The sequence below is a fragment of the Chaetodon trifascialis genome, chromosome 6, assembly GCF_039877785.1.
Source record: "Chaetodon trifascialis isolate fChaTrf1 chromosome 6, fChaTrf1.hap1, whole genome shotgun sequence".
Taxonomy (NCBI): Eukaryota; Metazoa; Chordata; class Actinopteri; order Chaetodontiformes; family Chaetodontidae; genus Chaetodon; species Chaetodon trifascialis.
The window spans coordinates 22,720,765-22,734,850 of record NC_092061.1 but is presented as its reverse complement, the minus strand read 5'-3'; the positions used below and the strand labels follow the sequence as shown (position 1 = coordinate 22,734,850).

General features: G+C 42.3%; 1 protein-coding gene across 1 annotated transcript in view; it reads left to right on the top strand.

The window, feature by feature from the left end:
• Positions 1-14,086, top strand: part of galnt9 (polypeptide N-acetylgalactosaminyltransferase 9) — an 85,587-nt gene that overhangs the window by 63,839 nt on the left and 7,662 nt on the right. Inside the window, exons 7-8 of the mRNA XM_070964115.1 lie at positions 9,312-9,497; positions 11,216-11,353. Coding sequence (XP_070820216.1) covers positions 9,312-9,497; positions 11,216-11,353 — 324 coding nt within the window. The remainder of the gene's footprint in view (positions 1-9,311; positions 9,498-11,215; positions 11,354-14,086) is intronic.

Sequence of the window (14,086 nt, the reverse complement as noted above, 5' to 3'; positions counted from 1 at the left end):
ATGATGTGTTTTCTGCTTTTTGAAGAGATCAATAGACCCAGTGAATCAGTCGGTCCCTCTCTGCACAGTGAAATAGCTCCAGATAGTCGTTCTGTCAGCTGTGTTCAGAATGAGACCCCTGTATGTCTGAACACCAATCTTCACACTCGCACACATTTGTGGCCGAGCTGTTTAAGTCATGCACGCAGAATGGCTGAGGAAAGTGGAGATGAACTCTGGTTGACCTCGGGCTACTGCTACACTCATCTGAGCAAACCAGGGGCTTCTGTTCGCGGCTGCAGGAAAATTTTTCTCCCTGTCAGTCAAATACATCAGCTGTCTAGCAAGATGAGGCATTATATTAAGTCTGGATGACCTCAGCACCCCCCTTTCATCGTCTCAGTCTAGGTTCTTAGCTTTGCACTGGCTCCCTCTATTCTGCCCTCTTCTCCATTTTGACCACTGACTGACAAAAAGTCATATTGGCAATGTCATCCTTGCGGTTTCAGTACGAGTGTGATTTCAAGGTCAGGGGTCTTTATCAAGTGGCCTATATAGCATGATATATACTATATGCTGTACTCTAACAGAAGTTCTGCTCTCAAGCTTTCCTTTTCCATTCTTTGTCCAACTGTTTGTGTATAAACTGAGTGCAACATGAAGAATGTCCTGCAGGACAGATCTAAAAATGTGCACCATCCCCACATTTCAATGACCAGCTCCTCTCTGCAATGGCCAGTGTTCAGTCAAAGCCTGTTAGGCAAGCCCACATAACCAGCAGCAGCTTTTCTCAGACTTCTGATTGGCCAGCGTGGCTTTAGGGTTGAGGTTATATCACTGCCTATTTCAAGGTAAACATGCATTTCTAAAAGGTTGATTCAGTCCTTTACAAAGTAATTCAATGTGCTCACACAGATGGATGCCCAAATTTGTATCATGATCTAGTCTGATTAGTTTTATTATTTCCAGTTTTTTTTTTTTTTTTGAAGGTTTTCCTCATGTGTCACATTTTGCTTTGCTTCCTGTATTTTTCCACCTGTGTGTTTCATTGTTTTCACCTGTGTTTACACTTTTTTTTTTCCACAGAAAACGATCATTTTTAAAAACTCCGGCCAAAGTGGAGATTTCTGAAAACGCCGGATATGTGTTGGCGTGTAAACTGCGTTTTAGGTTCAGAAACGTCGCAACATGCGACTGAAAATTGAAAATTGAATTGAAAAATACTTAACGTCATGTGAGCGACCTGTGTTTACACTCGTGCCCATAGGTTTGACATAGTTATGATGGTGCTCATCGGTGTATTTATCCAGGTTCATGTAAACGACAACATTTTTTAAAATGATGTTGTGTGCACGATGTTATTTTTGAAAACAGAGGGGCCAAAATATCCATTTTCCAAAATACCCTGCTACGTGTAAGCATAGCCTCATTAGTTCTTCCTCCCCAGTGTGTTCCCCTCTCTCTTTGTCAGCTCATCCCCTTGTTCATGCTGTGTTAAGATTGTCTGTTTGTGAGTGTTTCCTTGGATTAACCTGTCAGTTTGCACTCAGCACTTTGCCTTATGGACTCCTTGCTTTTGTTTTTGACCCTCCCATAAGTCTTTATTTGGTGTGAAATTAAAATTATTGAACTGTGCCAGTTGTTATGTTACAGCAGGATATGGACGCAATAACAGACATGCAGACAGGGAATAAGGGTAAAATAGGAAGTTATTGAATGGATAATGAAAGGAGACTCCAAGTACTGTAAACTGGTGAGGGAGGATGGAAATGACCTTTCAGTCACAGTCACCATGCAATCTCCAGGTATGCAAGAAACTAGTAGTTGGGGAATCCTGGGAATAGCAGGTGAGGTACGAGGTACTGAGGTGGAGAGCAGTTCAGAGATACGCTGGAGCGCACAGAGCTCAGGTGGTGTGAGTACTTGTGTTGAGGGCACGTGGTGGTGGAGGCACAGGTGAAAGCAGGTGGTGATGATAGAGGGCTTGAGGCTCGAGGCATACATGAAGCAACTCTACTAAGCAGCAGAAACAATCTGCAGTCCACAGTCTTCATGCTGTGCTGATTGTGATGAGTCCCAGCTGTGTTGGAGCTCCCAGCCACCTGGAGAACCACACCCAGCCTCTGCCAACAAACAAACACAGGGAACAAAGCATACAAGAAAACACTAGATTTTTTCAAACCGCCACACCAGTTCTGCCTTCTGCTCTGTATTTGTGTTGGTTTCCTGTTTTTTCTCTGACTGAATTTTGCAACAATTTGACATTTTTGTTGTTTTAAATATTATCCAGATTCAGTGTTTTCATGGCCCATGATAGTCAATGCAGTTTTAGTGGCTTTTTAGCCACATGTTTTTTTTCTTGTCCCCTGTGAAAATGGCCAATCTCTTAAATCCAAAGCCTGTCTGAATGCCTGTCATGAGCCTGTGTGTACTGCATTTTTCCCAGTTTATTGATTGTATTGTCGTAATGGCACTGATGGAAACTTGTTTACTGCTGTTAATAGCTTTTATGCTTTTTATGGCTGATGTTTTCTGTAGCCATGTGGAGCTTGTCACGCAAATGGTCCAGCTGCAATTAACTAACTGCATGTACAGAGACAATTAAATTAAATTAGCAATTACATTACCACCACATCAAAGTGCTCTGTGTTAAGTGCTTCCTCTTAATGATGCAGGCTACAATTTTGTGAAGGGTCAGTGCCAAATGGACTTCACAGAAAAGCAGTCCTAAGGACCTGTGCATAGGTCATAAGAGGTGGAAAATTAAAACAATCTTATTTGGTATTTAGATTTTACTATGTTTCCATAATGTTAGAATATTTAAAGGAGCAATCTGTAACTTAAGCATGCCCCTGCCCCCACACGTTTGAAGCTCTGTTTTCCTTGTACAGCAGTATCATATTGATTTTGTTTTAAGCATTTTTTCAAGATTAATTTTCCATGTGTTTGGAGGATTCCATTGCATACTAATTTATTCAAATAATGTATTATAATTTCATCAGTAAATACAGCAGCAGATAGCCATTTGCCTTTCGAATATAACAACTAGGATGTAACAATGAAGTGAGACGCTGTCATTAGCAGAGGGACTCTCCCCATGGTGCTGATATATTTTCCAGTGTGAACACAGACACTCAGGCATCCTTATTGTCTTTCATGTTGAGGGGAAAATATTGTCCAAGTCTGATTTATTGCTGCTCATTTTGACTGAAACCCTGGTTAGGAAGGCTGCAGGATGGAGTCATAAGCAGTCCTGTCTGAGCCAGCAATCTGCTGTCCTGTTTTTCCTCCAAATCATCAGATCGCTGATTCTCTCTTGCGTTGAAAAAGGTCACATCAGCGCTGATGATCCTCAAAGGCGGAGTTGACTCTCCGCAGATGTCCGAGGTAGTTTCCTGTTAAACCATGGAAGAAATTTATCCCTCCCCCATGTTGTATGTTGTATAGTTAGTGGTGTGGGATTGTCTTTTCACATCATCACATCGTCTCTTAAAGCAGAGAATAATGGCCGCAATGTAAATGTTTCTATTGCATTGAAAGGTCTTTCCACTCCATTACACATTCCACATGTACGGGGAAGCTGTGAACACTGTGGAGAGTCGGTGTAGTCCAATAAATCCTGAGGCCTGCACCCTGGGGTGAAGAGCAGCTGAATTCAGAATTTAAAGGCAAAAGCTGATGTTGAGTCAAGATTACAGTGACATTATCGCTGCATTAAAAGCAACTCCACCTCATGGAAAAACACCTGCATCGTTTGCAAAAAAACCCCACTTTTTAATAATTTAGCCCCCCCCCCTTTTACAGTAAGGGTTATTTTTGGTATGAATGCCTACATATGAATGAAAAATTTAGATGAAATTATCTGAATGTTGTGATGGTAAAATCTCTGATACTGGCTGGTGAATGAACCTGTTGAGGGAAGATGGAAATGACCTTTCAGTCACAGTCACCATGCAATCTCCATGCATGTGGCCACTTGTCCCATATCAACAAAAGCAAACTCTGCTGTCTGCTGATGTTGATCTCAGTGACTCTTGGAAGGAAATCACGATCTAAACAGAATATAAACTTCTTTCAACACAGACGCACCATCATATTTGACCCTGTAACTGCCATCGTGATGTGGTGATGTGATATGCGAGGTCCTTCAAAACTGTGGCAGCAAGGAAGCTTCTTGTTCATCCGCCTCCTTCAGAGGTGATTTTAGCTTTTGAGATGTTTTGTCACCATGACGCAAGCCTGCACATTGTGCAAATACAATCGGTCGCGCACATCATACTGAGGGATATGACAGAGGAGGTAAACCGCATAAGATTAAACACACAGAGCCGTCTCTCAGACTTTGCCCTGCTCCCAGAGGTAAACAGAGCTTTGCATGTATGGAGGAAGCTACAGCAGCTCAGTTTATGTGGATCTCAGAAGACACCCACAGCGACCGAAACTGGCAGATATATTGCACTTTGCTTTATTGGATATCGTATTTAAAAGTTCCTTGCAGTTTACTTAGCGTGTAATTTATAGCATCACAAGTTGTGATATATAATTAAAAAAAATTCTGCTTATTGAGATGATTACAACCACACAGCGCAATTGTCATCTGTCTGGGGAGGCGGTAACAATGTGCACCAAAATAATATGAAAAAGAGAAGAATTATTTAACACTTGATCTACCTATTGCACAGCATTACTGTTTAGTTTTAACAGTACGTGGGTGTAAATAAGATGCTTGTGTTCCTTGTCCAATAGCTCTCCACGAAGCCTGCTGTGATACAAAGAAACTAAAGCCTGTTTCACAAGCCTAGTTAGCTATTAGGTTTCTGACCTTCTGGAAATGGTGGTTGAGAAAATATTGATCTTCAATTTGCTTTTAGTGCTGGGCAAACTGCTAACTGCAATTACACATACACATTTTCAATTATCCATGAGTGCTCCATGCACATATCCACAAGCACTTAACACATATAAATACTTTCTCACACAGACACACGTGTACAGACACATATGTACACACACGCTATTGATTTTAAACAGGAAAGCGGGATAAAGAAGCCAAGATGGCATTGCACAGAGCTTGCTGTGGTGAAAAAAGAAGGTGATGGGTGGATTCTGCGAGGATTAAAGACTTACTGTTAAATTGGTATTGCACTTTCACCCACATAAATGCACCAACCATGACGCTATTGTGGAAAGTAGCACTTGTCATGGGCAGCAGCAAAGCAGGTAAAGCCTACTCCAGAGTACTAATGGATATTTTAGGCCAGGGTCACTGCAGATCACCAGCAGTGTGCAAGAGGGGTCAGCCAGTCAATAGTGGTGTTTAAGCTTAGGTCTGCCCTGATGAACTACTCCACCACTGATACAGCCAGGGCAATTAATGCTTGCAGGGTAAAAGAGAATAAAAGAGGATAGATGCCTTTATTAACATACAATTAAACACAAGCTTTCATACACCCTTGAGCATTATGGAAACATGTAAATTATGATAACTGGGACTTGTGTAAATGTCTCATTTCCATGAACACTGCATATTCTTGACTATACCAAGGCCTCAAGGCTTACTTATTCAAACACCTGGCCTGCCTACAGGAGCACAAGTTGATGCAGCTTACTCTGGTGTTGCTCACTTTGTTAAACACTGCCAGGTAGTAAAGCTGGATGATGAGCTTTGTCTAGTTATTAGATAGCACTTTACAATGAAGAACCTGATGATCGATGAATGACTTACATAGCTTTAAGTAGTTTTAATATTATGCAATGAGCAGAATTCATGAATTGATGTACTCACCTTTGTTTGAGGGGATAAGTCAAAAGATATTTGTCATTTTTTGCCAATAAATTCCATCAAAAGACAAAAACCAGCAATAAATTGATCATACCAACAAGTGTAGCCTGTATGACCAAGGCCTAATGTACAGTAACTGGATCCAATTTGCCATATAGCTCCATTGTCGTCCAAAACTATTAAAAACCCATGAGTGAGTCACACAGTTTCCCTGAGTGACATGTTCCTTCATTATAACAAACATGGGCACTGTAGTTCATTTTGAGGCAATCCCACATACAGTCTGCCAGAAGCACTCACCAGACTTTGTGTGTATGAGTCCATCGCTGAAAATAGTCCCCAACAAAAGCTCTGCTTAGTCCTTGAATCATTTAGTAAAAACAGCAGTGCCCAGCGGTTTTAAGATCTTATTTAGCTGATTTTTATTATACACTTCTGACTTGTGTTTAAGAATTGATATCAGTAAATATTGAGGCTGCCAACAAGTCTTGAGAAACGCATTATTAATTCTGGTCTTTTCATGGGATTTATTGACAGTTAAAAATATAGCATAGATTCAGCATCCTTATTTTATAATGATTAGATCCTGATTAAATCTGAATCTTCTGCTGAGGGGCAGCAGATTACTAAGATATAATCATCTATTTCTAAATACTAAAACATTATTCACTGTTGCGTGCTTCCTCACCTAAAGTGCTTCATCCCAGTGGGTAGTGAATATTCTTCATTATTTCCTAATGACCTCACGATATTTGCACCCCTTCGAGCAAAGTAAGGCATCATCCCATTAAACTACAAAGTAGCCAGTGAGTCTTGATTTTAGTTTCTTAATATCAAGCCAGAAACTTCTCTAAACAGATTTGAATCGTCCTCAGAGCATTTGCATGTAGAGGTCATGCTCTATAGTTGGCTTAACATACTCACTCGTCACAGAAGAACTACACGAAAGGAAGAAGATGAGAGGCGCACACCTGATGTTACTATTATTATTAGTAGGTCTGTTATTATTGTTCTTATCACTTCAATGCTACAGTCATAGCCTGACCAAGGGGACAAAGCTTTGGGAGAAAAGCTCCACAGTTTGAATAAACACTCTAATCATGATTATTGTGAACATGGCCTGAAGCACAAGAAGCTGTATTTACTTGCATGGCATTAAATAAACACAGTTAGCTCAACACAGGCTTTACCCCTGCTCTGGACTTAATTGAGAAAGCAGTTTTGCAGCAGCAATCTCCTTTAACACCAAGCAGGGGGTGTCGTTTTGGGTTCAGAGAGAAGTTAATGGATCAGAACATCTGCTACGCATTGTGGCGATGATCATTAGGAGACTGTGGGTGGTGGCGGCTCCTCACTTTGTACGGCTGGGATGACTTTACCATATGCTGTGGTGTTCTGATGACGTTGCGCAAGTGTTTAACTCCTGGGCTGCTTTCCTACAGCACAGCACAGCACAGCATAGGTTTGCATATATATAACGACTACCACGCCTGTCACTATTTTCTTACCTTGAGGATGTCGGACAAGTGTCACAATATCTCTGAGTCTACAACTGATCAATATTTTCCACAGCAATTAATGCTTTTTAAGATGACATTTACTGTCTGGCTGTATCTATAACTACTTATGCCGTACACACTGCACTCTTCAGACACATCTTGAAATATTGGTTCACAGTTTCATTTTCTCCTGTCTTGGTTGTTGTAATTCCCTCTACATGTGTCCCCATCCAGCTGATCTGAACCTTTTACAGTTAGTTCAGAAAGCAGCTGCCAGGCTATTAACTAGAACTAGCTGATGGTTCCACATTAGCCCTGTTCCTGCTTCCCTCCACTGGCTCTCTGTAAAATTCAGAATAAACTACAAAATCTTGATGATTACTAATAAGGCTCTACATGAGCCCCACTTACATTTCTGTAACTGGGGACAAGGTTTCTCTTTGTTCCGTCTTCCACTTACCGACCACTCCAGTCCTCTAATCTCGGCCTTTTATCCATCCCCCGCTCCAAGTGCAAAGCAAAGGTTTGAAGCAGCTTTTAAAAATGCATTTGTATTGGCAAGCCTTTTTATAGATCGTCACCCTGGGCCTGTTTTGTTGTTTTTGTTGTTTAGTCTGTCTGTCATTGTGCTGTGTTTCATATTGTATTTTACCTTATTCATTTAATATTTTTTGTCTCTTTGTGTGTTTTAAAAAGTGCTATAAAAATAAAACTTTACTTACTTACTTACTTACTCTTGGTATCAGGATTTTCTGGTTGTCAAAGGCAACTCTCAATGGAGGTTTGGGCCACAGGCCCACAGACCTACTCATCATATACTCTTCTAACACCTAAAATAATTATTTTCCATGTTCTTTTCCAACGTAGTGGTCATTGTGCATGCTGGACTTTGCATTTTGTATTTTTGGCTTGACTCGCTTGTGAACTGGAATTTGCAGTAGCAGATTTCAGTGCGTCCGTGCGCACATCTTATATGTTAAGAAGTAAATCCAGTCACAAACGCAACGCAACTGATACATAAAGACATGAAGAAACATGTTTGGCCTTTATCCCTGTATTTAGATTTGCTCCCAGTCGTGTCAGGGTATGGGAAAATGGGAAATGTGGTGAAGTCACTAAATCAGATGGGGGGAGGACCACAAGCAGAAAGACATTCAGACAGGTTTTTAATAAACTCCGAGGACACAATAACCATCACAAACATCCATCACAGTTAACAGACCAAGCTCCTGAGTCAATACTGACCTTCAGTACTTGCCATTATTATGCGGCTGCACAGTTTTCCCGTACAAGGATTATTACTGACATTATAGCTATACCTGCTTTTTGGATTTACCTTGAAATACAGTGATCAGGAAGTCTGGCTAAATGGTTGGCTTGTTTCTAACTTATCAGATTTTCTGACTGCTGTGTTTTGTCCAAGCTGACTTTGTTGCAGCACGATTGCTGTGTTCCAAGATGTCAGCAATTAATTTGTGAGCACAATGTTATCGTGACTGAATGGAGGATTAATGGCCAAAACTGTGAACATAAGAACCAGATTGGAATAAACCAGAATTATCCTTTAATCCCCATGCTGCTTGCTGTGGATAGGTTTCCTCCTCAGAGGACAGCAACTGTTTCCAGGTTGACTTCGTGTGACATGCACTCCAGTGGTAACAAGTTTTAACTGTGGAGGAAGCAGCGTCAATAGTATGTCCATACACACATCTTAGACCACTGCAGCTTAATCCACTTATAAATCCTGATGTCAATGTGTTCTGAAGCCCCATATTTTAGCCAAGATATGATGAAAACATTCAATTTCCTCTTTGCTAATGTCCTATGTGGATAAAGACTTCATGAGTGGGATAAAGGACATATCTCACTGGTATAATTTTTCTTATTTGGGTGAGGGGAGGGTCAATTTTGAGTCCTTAGTGCAGTGGAAATAAAGCATTCTCCTTCATTCCCATAATGTTTATGTTTATTGAAAAGGAGCTTGGTGGAGGCATTCCTGTGCAAATCCACATTTGATTGATACATGGACTTTCTTTCCTGCTGCTGTCTAGGTGTGGCAATGTGGAGGGAGTATGGAAGTCCTCCCCTGTGCCAGAGTGGCTCACATCGAGCGCACCAAGAAGCCCTACAACAATGACATTGATTACTACGCTAAGCGCAATGCCCTGCGGGCTGCTGAGGTGTGGATGGATGAATACAAATCCCATGTCTACATGGCCTGGAACATTCCCATGAACGTAAGTTTTTCTCCGTCTTAGATCACTCCCTCCCTCAGTCCCTGAGCTCCCTTCGCCCCCTCTCCTCCCTTCTCACTTGCTCATTCAGACACGCAGCCCGGTCCTCCGGAGACACTCGTCAATAGAAATTCACAATTCAGATTTCATCCCACTTGACCTTCACACTGGCAGCAGAGCAAAGGCAGAGCGAGGAAGCAGTGGATTCTCACTCCAAACAGATGAGGGGTGCACCAAGTGAAAGAGAGGAGCCTCCTGACTGTCCAATCAGTCTATTTCCAAACACATCACTTTAGCTTAATTGCTTTCAAGGGTCCTTTGAGATGGGCGGCAAAAGAATAAACAGCTACTTTCATTAATAAAAAGTTTGATATTGAATCCTAATTGCCTCGTCAGCCAAGCAGAATGACATGATTGTCAGCGAAGGATGTCAGTGATGGCCTCTGAATGCTCTCCAAAACAACACTGCCGATCATAACAAAATAATAAACGGTTGTGCAGCAGTCACATACAGGTCTAATACGCTGCTGGTTCCTGCATGCTGTTTAGAAATCTGGCACAAACATCATTACATGAGTACTCATTAAGTTCAGGTAGGAAGTGCCAACTGTGGAAATGTTGTAACCCATGTGTGTTTATGTGTGCAGCATAGAGGGCATGTTGAGGAGGAGGGAGGGGGGCAACTTTGACAAACTAGCCAATCAGGCCACATCCCCTCTCCAGTGCAATTACAAACACAGTGGTATGGCACGTTATTACCCCAGCTGTCCTGTGGCGCAGAGTTATTTTGTGTACAGTACAAGGACCTAACGCTACGATTATTCCATCTACCTCCCTCCTTCCCTTCAAACCCGCCCATACACATAATCACAGATTCTTGTTATTGTCTGGGGTACCCACTGAGAGCACAATTACTTTGGTGGGGGAAGGCTTCATGATTCACCACAGCAGCCAGCCCCAAGTCCAAATACTTGAACAACATCTCAGTGAAATTGAATGCATTTGTTATTGTTGCTTTATGGTACAAGAAAAGTGGACATCAAATGAGAATTCCTTATTAACAGATGTTGAAAGCAAATTCAGCAGCTGGCTGTAAAACTGAGGAGGATTTGCCTGGAAGCACTGTCTGGTAATAAGACAACTGTGCGTGCTTGTGTGTATGTGCGTGTCTGTGTGTGTGTGTGTGTGTGTGTACCTTTGCACCAATTTCAATGGAAGGCAGTCGTTCTTTCATATGTATGTGGAGTATATTTTCCCTGGCTATACAGGGTGAGTGATGATTTGCATATTCATGTACATTTAAGCCATGTGCTGCACTTACTGATGTGGACCTTGTGTGAGTGTGTGTGCGTGTGTGCGCGTACATATGCATGCGTGCATCAGGGTCAAGCCTCTGTGCAACGCAGTGCAGCCATTGGGTATTCACCTAATCAATCTGGGAAGCCACCTCCATAATGCAGGCAGGGCCATGAGGGCTCATAATTAAGCAGCTGATTAGAATTTGCTCAGCACAGATCATGTCTAATGAAAGAACAATGAAGGTCCCACATGACAGGCGCATCTATCCATCTCTTAACTAAATGCTTGTTGAGTCCTCTCAGCACCTCAACACTCTTGCGTCTCCCATTTCTCCAGCAGCTACTACTCTCACTTGGTTCTTAAGTAAAGTGCCCCCTGGCTAAGCAGGTTTTTCATCTTTGCTTTGCACTTTTTGTTGACAGAACCCTGGAGTAGATTTCGGGGATGTCTCGGAGCGCTTGGCCTTAAGGAAGAGGCTGCAATGTCGGAGTTTTCGCTGGTACCTTGAACACGTCTACCCAGAGATGCGAATCTACAACAACACCATCACATACGGCGAGGTGAGAAAGATACTCGCTAACAGGATTATTAGAAATCGTCAGCATGTTAATTTTTCTATATCATCCTCCGTAATTCTATTACAGCGCTGTGGTTTAGACAGGATGCAAACACTGAGACAGCTAATTTGATTCCACAGATGATAAATACAGAAAATGAGTAAGAACTTATTAATTTGTGAACTGTGCATTATCAGGGTCTTTTTTGAGGAACATTTCCCTGCAACGCAGATGTCAGCAGCTGCATGAGATCTGCTTAATTTGTACAAATTAAATGCAAACTGAAACATGCAGATACGATCAAGCATCTTCACAGTGACAGGCTCACACCCTCCACATCAAAATATACCAAAAACCAAATTACAACAAATTCACTGTAGACATGAAGGTAAAGGTATCTTGTTGCTATGGCAATGCAGCATCACCACACAGGATTAGATGCAATTTCCTCGGAATGAGTTTTAATTAAACACTTATTAGTTTTCCATTCCAACTTGATTGTTTTGGGCTTGGCTGCTCACTGAGCACAGTGGGGGAGGAAACAGGATTATGACAGGTTGAAGAACTGAACACACTCCAGTGTCAGACACTATTTGAAGGTTTGCTCAAACGCGCCGTTTTTCATCATATCAATTTCAACAATGGAACACAGAGGAAAATCAATGTGCTGTCCAAATGCAATGTTTTAATACATCAAAATTATCCTCAAAATTCATCAGAGTTGAATGAATTTGTTCCCTCCTTTGTTTCCCCCTGCCGCCTGTTTTGGCTCTGGCACCCAGTTAATGGATTCCTCAGAGCGGCAGCCACTTAAGTGGCACTATTTCAGATCTGTCTACAAGCCTTGTGTTGCCACACAGCCACCGCAGCAGAAGTGAGCCTCATCTGTCACTGAGCATCAGCGCCGTGCTTGGCCATGCTGACCAGACCGGCCGAGTGGAACCTTCCCTGACAACAGCACATGATAGATATGTCACAACCTGGAAATGAAGCTGTACGCATTCAAATCACACAGAACCGAAGCTCACGCTCAATGCACACCACCATCTGGAGGCCTGTAGGGAGAGACAGAACTGGGGCTGGTCACTGCATGATGATATCCTATCGTGGTCAGTTCATCACTTTGAGATGCTGTGAGATTCTGCTGTGTGAGCAAGTCACAATAGGTCTGCTAGACAGGAGGCGATGCGACATGCACGCAGGAATTTATTTGCTTTCAGACCGCAGCGTCCAGTTGGCAGGAAGCACTTTTTGAACAGGAGCATTCTTTTTCTCCAACACTCCTTTAATCTGTGCTATGGTTAGACTGATGTAAGCTTCTCTATTGCATTTTGTCAAATATTTTAAATGTACACGATTTGTAGTTAACCTATGTTATGAAATAGCTTTTTGTGGTTTGCTGCTCCCTAACAAAGAATGAGGCAGATTTTTACCAAGCTGACACCCCTGAAGCTAATGAGAGAAATGAGAACAATTATTGTCCATTTTATAATTAATGCAACATTGCAACAGTTTTGGAAAATGCTTACTCACTCTCTTGCCATCAGTTAGATGAGAAAATCAATACCACTCTACCGACAAGCACCTCTAATTAACACATAGTTATATCTTGTTTGTTTCACGTGTGCCTAAGTGAAAAACAAGTTGCAGTTTTTGAGGCAGTACTGTGTGGGTCTATGTCTTGGCAGGGCATGGACGTCACAGCGAAATTAAATAAAATGTGTTAATTAGTGATCTTATTTAGCTATATTGAGCCACTTAATTAAGCTTAGACTTCAGCTTCAAACAGTGTTTAATGAACAGATAGGAAAATGGTCCACATCTTCTCATCCACTGCACTCCAATGCTGCCCCCCTCTGTCCCCCACGACAAACCAGATGAGGACAGAACTCAAGAGGATCAAGGTGAGAAAAGCTCAAGACTCAAGGCTTCTCAAGTCCTGTGCAGACTGTTTGAACAAAACAGTTGAGCACATCTTCAACTCGAGCGTGAAGCTGAGGAGAGTGCTACAGCTGTGGAAAACAGCATGTGTGATACCAGTGCCAAAAACTCTGCACCCCAGGGACCTCAACAACTACAGGCCACTGACATCACATATGATGAAGACCCCAGAGAGGCTAGTCCTTGCCCATTTCCACTCCCTCGTGATACCATCAATTCACCAACTACAGTTGACCTATCAACCTAGCGTTAGGATGGAAGACGCTGTCATCTCCCTCCTACATAGATCCGTCTCTGACCTGGAAAAGGCTGGGAGCACTGTGAGAATCATATTTTTGATTCTCTTCTCACACCTCTTCGGAAAGTTGGAGTACACAGGGATAGGCCATCAACTCACAGCACGGATCATGGACTCCCACACCGACTGACCACACTCGAATCGGCTAATTGCCACCAAAGATCTCTGATGACTCTACAGTCATCTGCCTCATCACAGATGGGGACCACAGAGAGTACAGAGAACTGACCCAGTGATTTGTGGACTGGTGCAAGTGGTACCACCTCCACATCAGTGCGGGGAAAACCAAAGAGCTGGTGGTGGACTTCTGCAGGAGGAAACACAAGTCCTCCTGCACAAGTGACCATCCAGGGAAAAGACACTGAGATGGTGGGCTCTTCAAAGTAACAGGGCGACCTGAATGATAAAATGGACTGGACTGACATTTCAAATCCAGAAAGGCCAGAGCATACTGTATCTGCTGAGGAGACTCAGGTCTGTTGGAGTGCAGGGGTCAC